This window comes from Gymnoscopelus braueri, assembly GCF_963280865.1.
Source record: "Gymnoscopelus braueri genome assembly, chromosome: 2".
Classification (NCBI taxonomy): domain Eukaryota; kingdom Metazoa; phylum Chordata; class Actinopteri; order Myctophiformes; family Myctophidae; genus Gymnoscopelus; species Gymnoscopelus braueri.
Genome location: NC_137604.1, coordinates 33,366,855 through 33,384,464, shown reverse-complemented (window position 1 = coordinate 33,384,464; position 17,610 = coordinate 33,366,855). Strand labels below are relative to the sequence as shown.

At 44.3% G+C, this 17,610-nt stretch overlaps 1 protein-coding gene across 2 annotated transcripts in view; it reads left to right on the top strand.

Moving 5' to 3' along the window:
- Nucleotides 1-16,385, top strand: part of rnf38 (ring finger protein 38) — a 31,851-nt gene extending 15,466 nt beyond the window's left edge. For both annotated transcript variants that reach the window (XM_080445405.1, XM_080445406.1), the window contains exons 4-13: nt 7,247-7,449; nt 7,838-8,261; nt 9,069-9,233; nt 9,697-9,870; nt 10,249-10,440; nt 10,760-10,863; nt 11,239-11,323; nt 12,008-12,129; nt 12,739-12,838; nt 13,505-16,385. In XM_080445405.1, coding sequence (XP_080301531.1) covers nt 7,247-7,449; nt 7,838-8,261; nt 9,069-9,233; nt 9,697-9,870; nt 10,249-10,440; nt 10,760-10,863; nt 11,239-11,323; nt 12,008-12,129; nt 12,739-12,838; nt 13,505-13,567 — 1,632 coding nt within the window. In that variant the 3' untranslated portion in view covers nt 13,568-16,385. The remainder of the gene's footprint in view (nt 1-7,246; nt 7,450-7,837; nt 8,262-9,068; nt 9,234-9,696; nt 9,871-10,248; nt 10,441-10,759; nt 10,864-11,238; nt 11,324-12,007; nt 12,130-12,738; nt 12,839-13,504) is intronic.
- Nucleotides 16,386-17,610: the final 1,225 nt, after the last annotated feature.

Here is a 17,610-nt window from a genome sequence, read left to right as displayed (position 1 = left end):
AGCTGTTTAAACAGAAGAGGAGCTGTGTTGCAGCATGAAAATATGTCATGGAGGAGGGTTCTGTGATCCTCACAAAGTCCTGTTAATGGAGATTCCCAACTCCCAATATAAAATTATAACCCTGTTTTTCTTCTTTTTTCCCCTACTTATTATTTTTTAGCCCCGCTACTTGTGGGGCTCTAAGGATGGCTAGGCCTAGGTTGGTCAGTCTGTCTGTCTAAACACTTTAGTTCCAAACAAGATATCTCGAAAACAAACAGCGTGCGCTGCCTCAGGCACCCAGAGCTAGTGGCGAGCAAACTGACACTGTGGGAGCCAGCCCAAGGCACAGATAGGAGGGGAAAGAGGCGCACCACCTACGAAGACACACTGCCGCATGACAGCAGAGCTAACAACACCGCAGAGCTCAACACCCCGATGCTAGACAGGAGGTTGTAGAGGGCAGCGAATTCAGGAATCCCGAGTTGGTGTTGGCTAGTCCGCACTGTCGCATCGCATTCAAACCATTTTGATCTGGTTGGTAGTTGGGCAAACAGACAATATGCTGATATTTAGCCTTTCTAATCCAATGGGATTCTTTTTTTTAACACTGAATAAACCTCATCCACTATTTTAATTGGGAAACACGGTATTATTCAAGTGCTGTTGATTAGTGTTGTTTTAACTATCCTTACCCATTATCTGCACATCCTATACCAACCAACACACACAGTAAAAACCCTGTGTTCATTTAAAATGTAGCCAAATGGACCCGTAAATGGACCCCTTAGGTTACATTTGTGTACTCTCTTGAGTTACAATACATAAATTAACCCTGGGGGTTTTACTGTGTACAGTAGCGTGAAGGTAAAAGTATATCACCCAAGTCCTACTCCCATAATCAATAGACATTGTCACAGGAGCATACCCGTGGAAAAAGAACCGACTCTATTATGAGGAGGGGACCGAAAGAAAGAAAAACAGAGGGAGGAAGGAGGTGGAAAAGGAGGAGGCAGGATACTGGTGTGAGTGTGTGGGGGTGTGTAATGGGGGGGGGGGGGGGGGTTGCAGAAGCCTTGGAGGGAGAGAGGAAAGGAAAGCAGTGAGGGAGGGGGTATTGCTAATGATTTCACCTCCAGCTGTGGGCCTGGTTGGTGGGAGAGGAAGAAGGAAGGGAGGGGAAAGAGGAGGAGGGGGGCGGAAGGGAGGAACGGTAGTGGAGGAAATGAAGTGGGCTTTGAAATCTAGTTGACAGAATGTTTTTTTTTTTTTTCAAAGAGAGACAAGCATGACTGCTAATATTAATGAAACCGTAAAGGCAAATAGCCATTGTGCCAGCATGGAGCAACGCACACAGTAAAATCCATAGTGTTCGTTTAAGGCAGGGAGTGTACAAATAGAACCAAATGGACCCATCAATGTCCATTTGGTCCTATGTGTGCACGCTCTTAGAGTCGCAAATGGATAAATTAACACTGTTTAACGTTCATTAGCGTTTGAGAGAATGACTGCCAGTTTTAGGCTTATTTCTCAGTGTGCACGTGTGAGTGTGTGTGTTAGTTAGATTGCTCTCTCTGGGCTCGGCCCTGTCTTTATTTTGGTTTTCTGTGCCTCAGTGTTGACGGGGAAACCAGAACAGCTGCTCTCCACACTTCCTGTGTGTGTGTGTGTTTGCGAGGGGTTGTGTGTTCCAAGTGTGGACAGAGTGAAATAGAATGTTTGAGGGTGTGTCTATTCCCAATGCTTCAAGGGTGTGTGTCCAGTCTGTACTGTGTGCGTGACTGTGTGTGTATGTGTGTGTGTGTGTCCAGTTTGTACTGTGTGTGCGTGTGTGTCCAGTTTGTACTGGGTGCGTGTGTGTCCAGCTTGTACTGTGCGTATGTGTGTGTGTGTGCACGCACAATCGCACATGCAATTGTGTGTGTGCACGCACAATCGCACATGCAATCTGCACATGCGTGCACGTGTGTGCTTCATGTGTGCCGGATGTGGACACAGTCAAAATGGATTGGGAGGGTGTGTGTGGTCCCTGCACGGTGAACATTGCAGAATGTAATAGCAGCCATGGAGCTGTGCAGAATGTGTTTCTGCAGGGAGCTAGCAGTTCTTTTCCCTCGCGTGTGTGTGTGTGTGTGTGTGTACATATGGGAGGACTGATGATGAAACTGAGTCGGTGTTTTCTCTCTGTTCTTTCTGGTTGTAGTGCAGACATGTTTAAACAAGGTGTTTGTGTGTGTGTTGTTCTCAATGTGCATTCTCTCTCTCAACAAGAGACCGTATGCAGAGTGCTTTTTGCTTATTGCTAGAGGTCGCACGCACGCACGCACGCACACACACACACACACACACAATCTTTGTCTCACACTGCCCCTTTCCTCTAACACGGGCAGACAGGCCCATCAAACTTTCATACTAATGGGCAATACCCTGCATGTGCTCGACAGACTGCCTTGTGTGTGTGTGTGTGTGTGTGTGTGTGTGTGTGTGTGTGTGTGTGTGTGTTTCCTTTCAATGAACTCTTGCCATGCACCCTCAGATTTAAGGGCAGGACAGACAGACAAGACGGAGGGAGGGGGAAAGTGGAGGGGGGGGGACTGTACAGGGGGGTGCAGCATATCTGATGGAAAGAGAGGGGGGGGATGGGAGGAGATGACAGTGGGGGTTGGGGGTGCAGCGTAGGCTGGAAGGGGCTGGCTTAGATATGAAAATGGGCACAGTCCATGTCCCTTGGGGTTTGGGCACAGAGCTAGACTGGAGAGAGGGTGGGGTGGGTGCGCAGGGAGGGGTTGTTGAGAGAGAGGGGGGGGGGGGGTGACTGGTGCCACTATCCCATGTAGAAATGTGTGTTGAGCTTATTGTCGCTGTTGGATGGAAACTATGTCGATTGTGTGTCGCAGCTATTTTTGCTTCTTTTGTGCCACACTCTTGTACCATGAAGTATAGGGTATTCATTTATGAAAAAAAAATGATACAAGGTTTCTGCCTGACAGTGACGTTATGTTTTTAGTGTAATATTGTTTTCTGGAGGTTATTCTCCATCAATTACCCAGTTTCAACGTTCATTCTGGCGTTCCTATTTTGGGCATTTGGATAAGAAATTCAAAACAAATTCATAATAAAAAAAAAACAGAACTACGACTACGAGCTCACACCATGTCACGATGCATTGTGAGCTTGTAGATCAGAGTATGAAAATAGCTGATGTACTGACATATTCCCTTGAAAAAATGGCTTGTGCACAGTAGGTATAAAAAGGGCACTTTGTCCTATGAATGCAGTCCAGTAGGTGCTTGGGCACTGGTTCCACTCCCATGCATGCTTGCAGACAATGCCTGCTTGCGAAAAAAATTGACTCCGATCTGTGCTTCTGGGGGGGTCCCTGGAACATATTTTGAGATGGGGATCCGCGGCCAAATACATATCATTTTGGGGGTCCTTGACATGGAAAAGTTGGAGCACCACTGATATAGCAACATACGGTTAGGATTTAGAAAACATTTTTTGATAAATATTTGGCCGCAGAGACCCTCATCTCAAAATGTTTTGTTTCAGGGACCCCCCAGAAGCAAAGATTTGAGTTACAAATGTTGGCTTTAAAAATATATATATTCAAAGATTTGCACACATTTTCAAGATTTTTTCTAAAATAGCAGATCTACAAGCTCATATGAGTTTGTATATCTGCTATTTTTGAATAGCCGACACCGACACCAACTTTGGGACAAAAGCTCAACTGCTCTGAGAAGCCACAGAAAACCCTGTAGCTCAAATAGTTTGGCTTTAGTCTCTTTCTCCCCGTCCAAACTGGCACGGGCAAATGGTTGCAGCACTTTCTCAGGGACAAGAGGTTATAAAGCAATAAAGCAAACCCCCCTAGTCATCAAACACGAGCGTTATCAAAGAAAACAGTATAACCGTTACTTATATGGCAGCTGATATGCCTTCAAAATAGGGAAATTGAGCAAGATGGAGGGAGAAGGTAGGATGTTTAGACTTTTAGTATAGCTTAACAAATAAAAGGCCTGGACAGTAGGAGCCAAACGCCACACACACACACACACACACACACACACACACACACACACACACACACACACACACACACACACACACACACACACACACACTCTTTCACGTTTCATCTCTGTCTGTCCATCTGTCTCTCTCTCTCTTCCTCTATCCTTTTGATCTGACCTGTTCTTTCCTATCATATAGCTCCTTCTTCTCCAGTCAGAGTGAGGTCATTGTTATCATTGGGGTTTCTCGTAAGCTGGCCCAAGCTCGGGTCAAATCCTGTGCCAATCCATGACTGCAGTGTATGGTTTCAGACTTGCACGTATGTGTGTGTGAGAGAAGGAGGGAGGGGGGTCACACAGAGTGAGATTTGGGCACAGTGTGTGAGCGTGGCATTCTGAAGACATTTAGTTCATCCTTGGCAGAGAGGAGCAGGAATGTTTTGTGTCGACATCACATTGTTCTTTACGGCCTGTACGACTTGCACGGTGGCAGCTGACCGCGTGTGAACGAGCATGTGCGCCTGTTTGTGGGCGTTTCTATGAGTGTGTGTGTGTGTGTGTGTGTGTGTGTGTGTGTGTGTGCGTGCGCGCAGCTCTCTTAATACATCCATGGTGTGCGCAGTCTGATCTCCAGCTGTTTCCTGTTAACTATCATGCTGCTCTCAAGGCTGCTGAGCATTTGTGCCACTTTGTGCGTGTGTGCGTGCGCGCGCGTCTGTTAAAAGTCACAGCCGCTGAGTCATTTTTATCACACTGTTAAAACGTGCCTCTCCCACGATGAGAGAAAGACAGACAGACAGACAGAGAGAGAGCCACCAAGAAGGTGTTTATGTGTGAGCACACAGTAAAATCCTCCGTGTTAATGTAGGCTACCTCTGACGGTCCATTTGGTTACGTTCTGTACTCTGTCAAGAGTTCAATGAACACTGAGCATTGACTGTGTGTAGAAACATTGTGTAATGTGTTCAGTGTTTCTATAGGGAGCTGTATGTTCCTCGGAACAGAACTAAAGGTTTCAGTGAGGGGGAGTCACTAAGATGACAGAAGTCTACGTCAGCCTGTGTGTGTGTGTGTGTGTGTGTGTGTGGGAGAGTGTGTGTGAGAGAGAGAGAGGGAGAGGGAGAGATTGGTTATATGACTTCAAAACAATATCACGATTATTTCAAACTTTTGCCCCGATTACGATTAATGAACGATTAAAAAAAAACATTGTTTGTGTGTACGCCACCGTTGTACAAAGAAGCATAATACATGGTTAAGTGGTTAATGGATTTAGTGGATTATATAAAAAAATAGTTTTTGTCTTGATTCATTGTTATATAAGGGGAATTTATTTTCTCGATTAATACCCTACATGAGCTAGATTAAGTCTGTTATTGGTTCTGGGTAGATATCGGTTTCGATATGTTTTTGATTAATTGCCCAGCCCTATGAGAGAGAGAGTGTGTGTGCAGTCATGGCTCGCAAAGCACAGCCTGGTCTCAGAGTCAGCATTTGCCGGTAAGCAGTGACTCACAAGATGAGTGTATTGGATACCGAAGCAGAGTGTATGACTCGTCCATCAGGACCGATTAGTTTAACCTGTGTGACTATGGAGTTGAGCGTGTGTAACTGATTAGTTTTTTACTGCAAGTCTTTCAGAAAGTATTGTCATGCTATTCCCGTTGAGGGGGATTCTATGTATGACTCGCACATGGGCCTGTGTGTGCACGTCCCATATTTGGATTTCCTCGCTCAGAGCGGAAGTGACTTTGAAACCCCCCCCCCCCCCCCCCACCTCTGAGCCCTGGTGGCGTAACACTCACAACGCATGCACACAAAACTCTTTTGACTGGCCTGCTCCCACACACACACACACACACACACACACACACTCTCGGGGCAGGGGAAATGCCATGAGTCACAAAGGAGTGTAGTGTGTGTGTGTGTGTGTGTGTGATTGTGCAATAGTATTGAATAGTGCACCAGAAGGCATGTAACGCATGGTGAATTGATTTATTTGGTACTAGTATGACTGATAGGCGGTCGCTTCAACTCTAGGATCCCAGCCGCCGGAATGGCTTCCCAGAGGATCTGAGGGGTAGCTGAGAATGTTGGTATTTTGAAACGCAAACTTAAAATAGGCTACACCTTTTTACTTTTAACCAGGCTGTTTTTAGTCTCTGTTAGGCCTAGATTTTAATCTAAAAAAAAAAAGAAGTTTATTTAGCTTATCTCTATTTTAATCCATGTATCTGTTAGTTCTTAAAGCTACAATATTTGAGTTGTCCTCTCCTGACACAGAGCTGCACATATTTGTGACTTATCCCAGGTCTCCTACTGCTCAACTAGAGAGAATCCACACTTGACCAGGGGAACTATTGGGCTTCTGAGCTTCTGGCAGGGCTACTTTTTCAACCAAGGAGGTGTCTGACACCCGGGTCTTAGTAGGGAGACCACCTCCAACCAACTTCAGATGTGCTTGTTATATTGTTATTACATACACCGGATTGCAGCTTCCATCTGGCAACTGCACTTTTTATTCAAATGTATGGGATCTGATCTTCTTTGTCTTTGTGTCTGACTCGGTGTGGTTTCTAGTTGTGTACATTGTGTCTCTCTGCTATCTCTGGTGTTTCATTGTCCTCGTCTTTGATCTGACTGTTCGTGATTTGTTTATTAGGTTTATTAGATTGTATGAAAAGTGCTATATGAATCAGTGGTAATCAACCTGTGGACCCGGGACCCACTGGTGGACCGTGAAGGTAGTGCAAGTGGGGCCCCCAAAGAATTGACAAAACTCTTAAGATGATGATTATTATCACCATTATTTCCTTTTGTGTGTGAGATAAAGAAAGAGAGAGAGACTGAGTAGGGCTGTCACGATTATGACATTTTACTTGACAATTAATTGTCACTCAAATAATTGCGATTAACAATTTCATTGTGCTTCTGTCATGGAACATTATCCCCCCAAAATGTCATGGTATTCTTTCTTTTAAACCTTGAAAAGTGAGTTTTCATTGTGATACTGCTAAATAGGAACTCTTAGTTCCTTTGATCCAAATCGATTGATTGATCATAACATGCTCTGACAATGAATGTAAAAAGAGTGTACAAAATGGAACCAAATGGACTCAAGGTGGCCTGTGAACACTTGAGATGTTTCAAGTGGGCCCTGATCCAGAAAAGGTTGAGAAAGAACCACTGATATAAATCGTCCCTAATCACTGTACCCCCCCCCCCCCCCCTGCCCCCTCTTCTCCCCACAGAGTGAGGACAGTCCGAGTCCAAAGCGCCAGAGGCTGTCCAGTCAGTCTGTTCTGGAGCAGCTCTCCTCCGCTGCACCTCCTCCTTCCACCCCGTCTCCCCCCATCCGGCCCTGGGAGCTGGGAACCCCCAACCGGAGACCACCTCACCCCCACACACACTACCACCAGGAGAGGTGCCACACGCCTGCCAGGCACAGACGCAGGTAAGATATGAAATGATATGATATGATATGATAGAATAGAATTGTCGCTGTCGGGTGGAAACCTTGGGGTGGAAAGTCCCAAACTTTCAGGAAATGGGGAAAAAAGAACCTTGTGGTCCAATGGATCCAGTATAGTTGTTATTTAGTCACAAGCTCTTGTTAACCCACAGACGCACTTAACCACACTGCTGCTTTTGTGTGACACTGTAGCATGAAGTAATTTACGAAAATAATTAGAAAAAAAATATATGGAGATGCCAGGTTTCTGCCCGAAAGCAACAATATATTAATATGAATGTCCTTAATGGTCAGTGTGGACTTTGACTCTTGTATTCCATGGTTCAGTGTTTCTCTAGTAAACCTGTGTTGTTGATCTCCTCCCCTGCAGCCCACCCGCAAGGCGCCAGCGCGGTCGTCTCTCCCGACCCGCCCGCCACCTACCCCATCACCCCCACCCCTCGCCCACCCAACAAGGCCCCGTCGGACCCCGCCTGTCCCCGTCGGAGCTCCAGGACGAGAACTACCACCACCACGTCCGCAACCCCCACCCCTCGCCGCACCACCAGACGTTTGCGACCCACGCCCCCAACGTGTACGGACAGGCCCCCTTGGCCGCGGGCGGAGGAGGGGCCGTGTCGTTGGAGGAGCCCCGGGCTTTCCACCCCCCCACGCTGTCGCCTCGACTGCTGCATCCGGCCGCCCACCACCCCCATCCCCACCACCATCACCCCCATCACCACCACCACCACCAGCAGCAGCAGCATGCAGTGCATCAGCAGCAAGGCGCCATGGTCATGGACCTGCACGAACAGGTGTGTATGTCGGCGTTTGTTACCAGCCAGTGTTGATTTCGTCGACTTAAAACTATGACGAAAAATGTCGTCGACTGCCTTTTTTCACTGACGAAAGCGAAATAAAAACTAAGCTGCGGTGACTCAAACTAAGACTAAATATATTGACGATTTTCGTCAGCAAATAAAAACTAGACTCAAAATGTTAGGGAGTGACTAGTGGAGACGAGATCCAGTAGAACTAAGACGAGTCATTTTATGTTTGGTTGCGCTCGGGTGTTTGCGCTCTGAAAATAGCCGATCTACAAGCTCGTGTCGCAGCGCTTGTAGATCGGCTATTTTCAGCATGCAACCAAGTGTAAAATCAGGCATTACGACCCCATAAAGGCCTGCCAAAATACATTTTAGTTGACTAAATCAACTGTAGATTTAGTTGACCAAAATCTAATGATATTTAGTCAACTAAAACTAGACTAAAACTAAAACATTTCAGATTACTAAAATATGACTAAAACTAGATGGAATTTTATTCAAAAGACTATGACTAAAAAAACAACAACAACAACACTGTTACCAGCCACTGTCTGTAAAGTGGTAAATGGTGCATTTATCCCATTCAATCCGGGAACTCCTGTAACTTTCACCAGCAAATTATTATCGTTTTACTTTCTGTTATATCTCGATAGTCTTTTGTCGCTATGATTCATATCGACACGTTTGTGTGTGAAAGTGAGGGAAAATGATGAGACTGTGTAAGAGAGAGAGAGATAAAGAAAGAAAGAGAGAGACTGAGTGCATGCTAACAGCAGTCTCCGTCCCTCCTTATAGCTGCAGCAGGCCAGTGTACCCGTCTCCTACACGGTGACACCGGTCCCTCCACATGGCCTGGCGGCTCCTCTATGTAGCGGACAGCACCTCCCCCCTGCCTGCTCCTCACAGCAACAGGTTCCTGCCTGCAGCGTGGTCTTCAGCACCGGACAGCATTACCACCCGGTGAGTGTTACGTTGTACAATACCCGTAAAGTACAGGTGTGCATGAAACAAAAGTATTTGGGGGCTGTGCGGTGCTTGTACTCTGGTGCGACATGAAAATCAAATTACATGATTCGGGGCAGGAAAATGGCATAAAGCTTTCTAGTTGGATGCTTGCATCCAAAGCAAGTACATTTAGCATGTTGGCATGGGTGGCCAGCATTGTGAATCAAACCCTGGCAAATGTAAACTTACGTAAGTATTATGTAAGTACGGCTTGTACTCCGGTGCGACGGAGTACAAGCAAATAACATGATTAGGCCAGGAAAATGGTGAGTGAGGTTTGTTTTGCTTTTGAAACCAGACTTCTTATTTTTTGGATGTTGGCTGCCACCTTGTGGTGAGGTACGGGAACACCCGAAAGGCCAAACTGACATTGATTGCATTCTGTTGAAACTCTTTTCTTCCCATCTATCCCTCTCAGATGCTACAGGCCTGTTCGCTAGGCCACCTGCCAATGCCCTACGCCTTCCCCTCCCTGTTGTCCAGCGACCCACAGTTCCTGCTGCCGCCGCCACCCCACCTCTCCCACCACCACGCGCCCCACCTCCCCCCTCCCGGACAGTTCCTGCCCTTCCAGACGCAACAGCCGCGATCGGTGAGTGCGAGAACTACTATCATAATTTTATATGATCGCACTCCGCTGCATTAAGGTTTTCTCCTGAGAACTATAATTTATTGATATTTTTTTTTAACTTTCTGGAATTTATTTTGGGGGGAGAATGTATATATTTCAATACAGCAATGAATTAATACTTAACAGAAAATGTACTTTGTACTTTGTACTTTTGAATACTTAAGTATTTTTAAAAGCAAGTACTCCAGTACTTTAACTCAAGTACACATTTGACAGAGCAACACTTTTAGTTGGGTAATGTTTTGTACCAGGACTATCTATATTTTGACTCAAGTACTGGGGTTGAGTACTTTGTCCACCACTGTGTCTTGGTCCTTAACACACTGTGTGTCCTCCCAGCCCCTACACAGGATTGAGAACGAGGTGGAGCTCCTCGATCATATGCAGGTGGGTGGGGGTTTCACCTACCCCCACCACCACCATCATCATCACCACCACCATCACCACCAGCCTCCACCCACCCTGCCCCCCTCCACGCCGCTCCAGTTCCTCTCGCACCACGACCCCCTGTCGCAGGAGCTCTTCACAATGGTACACACACGCACCACAATGGTACACACACACACACACACACACACACACACACACACAAGAATAAATAACACATAGCGCATAACACATTGCTCAACTCGCACACGCCATCTAGTGGATGCTTGTATCCAAAGCACCTTACAGTACCCTTACAGTATATTTAGCATGTTGGCATGGGTGGCCAGCATTGAGAATCAAACCATCAAACCCTGGCAAATGTAATGCCCTCCAGCGAGCACCACAAATACACACTTTCTTGTGCATTATGCTTTAGCAGAAGTGTTTTAATTTAACATGTACAATCTCTCCCCTCTCACAGCCCTACCCTCACTTCATGCCTCGGCGAATCACGGGACGGCGATACCGCTCTCAACAGCCTGTCCCGCCGTCGCCCTATCACCCAAGTTTACTGCCTTACTTCCTGTAAGTGGCCTCTTTATTAATCATTAAAAGAAAGAAATAAACATTCCCAAATGCACAGAATCATGGGGAAGTATTGGGATTGGCCCTGTGTGTCGAAGCAAGACTATTAATTGCTCCCTTGGTGCCATATTAATGGAAGCCACTGCACCTAATGCTTAGGATAGATAAATGCAGCGGACACATTCTACGTGTGTTGCAAATACCCCAACAACAACTAAATTTGGCAATATTGTTGTTATTATCATTATTATTGTTTGATATTGATGATATGGATGATAAACCACTGCTATTCTCAATGTCCTGTATTTAGAATTGAGTACTGAACAGCCACTGTGCGAAGTCTCATGCTGTAACATGTGTCTTCTGTCATGTCAGGTCCATGCTTCCTGTGACCCCCACCGTTGGCCCCACCATCAGCCTGGAGTTGGATGTGGATGATGGAGAGGTGGAGAACTATGAGGTACACCAGGCTGCCACCACACCGTTTTAATAGAGCAGTGGTTTTCACACCTTTATGTCAAGGACCCCAATCTGAAAGGATTTTGTGCCCCCGTACAACATTAAAAAAAAATTCAAAACTATTCAGTTTGCGGAAATTGTGAGCTTATAGATCGGCTAATTTCAAATAGCTGATATTTATAATGTCAAAGTGGTCAAACTGATTTTGATGCGATAAACTCATTTAGCTGGGGACCCCCTCAAAGACCCCTTGGGGACCCCGGTCCCCCCACTGTGAGAACCAGTGCAATAGAGGATACATTATCATAGTCTGCATGTCGTTGCCGCTATGACTGTGCTCACACTGTAGAGAAAAGTCGAATCCCCTACTTAAGTACTTTCCACCTGGTGTTTGTATTTTGGGCATGACATTATAGGTGAAATGTTAAAAAATGTTTTATAATAATAAAAGATAGCTGAAATAGTCGATCTACAAGCTCACAACGTGTCACGATAAGTTGTGAGCTTGTAGATCGGCTATTTTAGCCGCACGACACCATCAAATGACGAAGATAGGGCTTAAGTGGTTAAATACTCAATGACTTTGCTTCAACCTAACACTATTACAACTAGACAGAATTCCCTTGTAGCCTGTGTATAATAACATCACTAATGACTGCCAATATTTTTCACTTCTCCCCCCCAGGCTCTGTTGAACCTAGCTGAGCGTCTAGGAGAGGCTAAGCCTCGTGGGCTCACCAAGGCCGACATAGAACAGCTACCATCCTACAGGTTCAACCCCAACAACCACCAGTCAGAACAAACTCTGTGAGTATCCTCTGTGCGTGTGTGTGTGTGTGTGTGAGAGACACACACAATGAAAAGGTATTGGGGCCTGTGCTGTAAATTGAAAACTAAATAAATTAAGTTGTGACATAAACTTCTGCAACCATAAGAGGCTGCACGTTTCCCTGAGAAAGGAAAAGGATTTCAGATCCAACTCAAATTAAACACATGTCTAGTTGCGCATGACTAACAAAGTGCTGGAACAGACAAGATGCTATAACAAACAAAACACATTTTGACGCAACTGCATCTTCATCAGAGTCTGATGAAGATGCAGTTGCATCGAAACATGTCCGTTCTTTTATTGCTCCAGTACTTTCTCAGTTGTTTGCTTTTCACATCTGAGAAGCAATGGATTATTCCTCCTCACTGGCGCGAAGGGCAGTGATCTCTCTCTAGTACATTTAACTCTAGCTGAACATTTGAGAAAAAACTTGTATTTTATACAAATTGAAAATGTAGCACCACCCACCCACACACTGAAAAGAAATGAAACGCCTGTTTCCAGGAGTATCATTCCTGCGTCCTGGTGCTGACGGGTACGGCAACGGTGGCATTGTGTTGAGCTATATCCTTGCTTTGTCTTTGCAGGTGCGTGGTGTGTATGTGCGACTTTGAGTCTCGCCAGCTGCTACGAGTGTTGCCCTGCAACCACGAGTTCCATGCCAAGTGTGTAGACAAGTGGCTTAAGGTGAGTGTCTGGACTTGAACATCACAGTCAATCCTTCACTTCTTTAATCTTATGACTTGCAGTCACTGTGATTGATGATTTTAAGTGTTTATTGTTTCAAATGACAATTTAGGCATTTAGCAGACGCTCTTAATCCAGAGAGATTTACAGTAAGCGTCTAGAGGAGAGGCCAAGCCAAGGCCAAGTTTCCTATTGGTTTCTGCATATTGTTGCTGTCGGGTCGAAACCTTGTATGTCCAAAACCTTGTCCTTTTTTCACGACACTATAGTATGATGAAGTAGAGCATTAACCCATTGATACCTGGAACGTATCTGTGTCACTTTAGATGTCTTTGGCTATTCAAAAATAGCAGATATACAAGCTCATAGCGCGGCACCGAGTGCCGCGCTATGAGCTTGTAGATCTGCTATTTTTGAAAAATCTTGAAAACATTTGTTTTAGATTTTTTCCAAAAACTGTTATGATTTTGATTTTTTTTTAAAGAATCGCCTTTTACCAAAAAACATGGAAATATGGAGATATGAGGTTTCTGCCCAACAGCAACGATATGTGTACCCATTAGCCTGTGTTTTATAGTGTTAACATTTAACAATTAAAAAAATATGCATTCTCTCTCTCCCTCGCCCTCCCTCTCTCCCTCTCTCTCTCTCTGTCTCCTCTCTCAGTCTAACAGAACCTGTCCAATCTGCCGAGCCGATGCGTCTGAGGTCCAGCGGGATTCAGAGTGACGTGTGACCCTCCAACCAAACGAATCACTGAATCCTGTGACCATCAAACAGTGAACTTTTTCCTCCTTTAACCCTATAGCTCCACCCACACACATTCTACCATATGTCCAGGCTCAGTACGTCTTCATCCTGAACGGTTTAGCTACCAGGACAGTAGCACTCCCCTGGGAAAGCTCTCTGCTGACTTGTGCTCACTTTATCACTGGACTCCCCAAGATTCACACCTTTTTGGACTGTTGCCCCCCTTCCACAACGCTCTGCCTTCTACTCATGGTTGCCCCCTTACTATTAATGGCCTTTGACACACACACACACACACACACACACACACACACACACACACACACACACACACACACACACACACACACACACACACACTGTATGTGCAGGTGGACATAATGTGTTCTTTTGTTTTGTTCAGCTTTTTTTTTTTTAAACACTCACTCCAGCCCTTCTGAACTCCTTTTTAAGATGGACAGGGGGGGAAAAAAAGACTGAAGTGAACCTGGTATGTATAGTTGTACTAACAAAGCTACGTAAACAAGTGGAAGCCCAAAGATTACAACTTTATCGTTATTTCCGATCATAGTGTTTGCGTTCCGGGTTCTGAGTGATGGTGTCCATTTTCACTGGGGTTGTTCTTATACGGTTTGAATTTACTTTTTAAAAGAAAATGTGTGTGAGCAAATTAACATTCCTTGTGTGAAAGTATTCTGTGTTGAAACGGATACTGTACTGTATGTTTTATCAAAAAGCAAGGGACTGTGTTGGAACAGCGGAAGAGAATGATATAGTTTATTGTGCATGTGTGCGTGAGTGTATGTCTGTCCGTCCGTCCATCCCACTCCTCTTATTTATCAAGTCCACGTGGTACAGTACACTGACTTCCTCATTCCTGTTTCCCACCTCTTACTTCTGATTGGTTCAGGCGTTCTTGGCGACGAGTTTCAAAACCAGAGAAGGACAAGTCATTCCCTACCTTTCATAGTAGCTTTGCTTGACCATGCTGACAAAAGTGCATGCGAGGAAAGTTGAATGGGAACACACGGTCCTGATGAATGCAGAAATATATGCGTGTCATGTATTTGCCTCATCTTCCACAGCCTATATCTGTGCATTCTTTATCTCGTTGTCACGTTTATCTTAATAGTCTTAATCGTCAAAGAAATGGCTGGAATATAATCTGTCTGTCTCTCTCTGAGAGAGAGAGGAGAGCAGCTTTAGAGCTGAGGTGCTCTGAATGAACTGTCTGGGTGGATGGTAATTGGTAATTGAAAGTTTCACAGCCAATTTCATCCATCCTCAGTTCACGGACTAGATTGTGGAAATAAGGCCAATGATTTAAAATGCCTCTATACCCGCAGCTTTTTCCACATCCAATGGGCCCCTATAGACATTAAGATGCAAGGCTTTCTCTGCCACTGTGAAGTGAGTAAAAGATGAGTGGACATATCGTGAGGGTCATGGAAGCCATCTTATTGGGATTCAGAGAACCATGTTCTCCTCTGACCAGTCTTTGATCAGACAGTAGATTCACTTAAGCACTTTACTTAGCGTAACACCTACAGTATGCTTTGTTGGCGCAACAACAGACCACAGATCCGTTTGGTTCAGTCCTCATAGGTGTCCAATCAATGACTTGGATGGGTTTTAAAGATTGTTCTCAGACAGGGCCTTAGACAGCTCTGGGCTCTATCTGCCTTTTGTTTTGTTTTGTTCTTTTATTTTTTGGCAGAGTACACACATAGGCCTGCAATGGTCCATTTTCAATTAACACTTTGAAGTTTGCTGTGTATGGTGTGCTCTTTGGGGATAAACGATTGTATTCCCATGACAGTTTATCAGCATTATTTGAAGCAATCACGGTCAGTGTCTGGGAAATGTTGCTCAATCCTATAGCGTATCTAGGGAGATTCTTGCTTTGTGAAATAACACTATTGTGGTCTTGCCATGCCAACTACTAATCCATCCAAATCTATGTCCCTTTTCACTGCAAAGCCCATCATGTGTTAAGTCTGTATTTTTTTTACATTAGTTTCTCGTTTGACATTACGTAACCTCTTTGAGACCTTTTGTTTTTCTGTCATAACCCACTTGCTGTGTTCACCTTATGTGCAGCCATCCTAATTTTGTTTCACTATGCTTCACTATGTATCACAATGGGTATTTAGTGTCATGATTATGACAGCCTGACAGGTTTGAATGAGATGTGCGTTAAAGGGATAGTTCACCCTTTTTTTTTTTTTTTGTCGCATTCCTAAGCCAATAATTTGATGACCGGTGGCGGCTCCGGTCGGACACTCAAAGTGTCAACTTTGAGTGTCCTACCGGAGACATCTCCGGTAGGACATCTTTCCGCTGGTCATCAAATTATTGGCTTAGGAATGCGACAAAAACAGAAAAATCTCCATGAATTCAAGGCTTCATGGGGTATGTAATTGATAGAAAATAAGCAATTCTTTGGGTGAACTATCCCTTTAAGAGGGGAGAGCTTTGTGATGATTTCAGACAGGGCGTTCTATACAAACACATTTCTCCCCCATTTCTCCCCCAAACACAAGTAGCATCAATCTTCATGAACTGGATCAGAGTTGGCGTAAAACGCCTTTTAATTTTAGCCGAAGCATACACAGTAGAATCCATAATGTTAATTCAATGTACAAATGGAATCAGAATTGACCCGTAAGGCTCCATTTGGTTCCCTTTTGTGTTAAATAACACAGAGGATTTTACTGTGTACAGTAGAGCAGTGGTTCTCAAAGTGTGGTCCTGGGACTCTCAGGGTTTCTAAATGGACGCTTACAGGTTTGTAACTCTGGGAGTATACAAATGGAACCAAATGGACCCTTACGGGTCCATTTGGTTCCATTTGTATACTCTCAAGAGTTATGGGGGTTCTTTGAAATTAAAAAGTTTGACAACCACTGCATTAGAGGAAGGAAATGCAAACAGGTCAGTGCTTATAGGGAGAACATAAACCCATCTGCAGTATTGTCTATGTTTAAGATCATAACAGTATCCATGGTGATGTAGGAAAACGCTTCTTTCCTTTTCACTCTTTTTTTTCCTGGGAGGAGGGGGGTGTCAAAGGTCATCTTGGTTACTATAATTATGGTGTCCATTTTGTGTCATAGGATTGTTATATCGTCGCTGTCGCGCGGAAACCTTGTATCTCCATATTTCAACTTTTGTTATGTTTTTTTTTCCCCCCGTCACTTAATGCCCTATTTGGTCGCACAAGAGTGTCAAGCAAAAGTAGTGAAAATAGGCGATCTACAAGCTCACAATGTGATGCGTTGTGAGCTTGTAGATCGGCTATTTTCGCTGTTTCTGAAGAATGTCGCTCCATTTCCTGAAAAGTTACGGTTTTTGGATATACAAGGTTTCCACCCGAGTGAGTTTTTTTTTTTCCTGCTTGGTACACTAGCAGTTACCTCAGTTCAACTATTTATGTCTTCTTCAGAACGTGGCATAACCTGTATCATGGGAGATTTTTTGATTTGATGTTCATCGATTAATTTAGCTTTTTTTTTTTTTTTCATATACTTTTGTTGGGTTGTTTAAAGGTTTGTTTGTATTTTATAACAAATACATGGAACTCTATCTTTGAATATGGTGTTATAGTAGTTTCATTATGTATTATATCTGTAACCAAAATCAATTGAAGGCTTGATGAAATGTTATGATGATGAAATTTTTAACAAACATTTGTACATTTTTTTATGAGAGTTATTACTAGTAATGCTTTACTAAGTAGTGCAATGTTTTTTTTTTTTTTTATCCCTTTCCCTGTCTTGGATTTCAAAGGCTGGTTCAATAATAAATGTATAACGTACCTCTTTTAAAATGTGGCATTGTTTATTCTTTCTTTTTAATGTTGTCGTTTCAGTCAGTCAGTGTGCCTAAAAGTGTCCATTTAGGCATTTCCAGCGCTAACCTTTAGGTGGCAGTATCGGTGTATAATCTTATAGCTCAATGGTTCACCAGCAACTTCTCTCTTCAGTAACACTGATTTGACCTGCAACTCCTCCTCCTTTTGC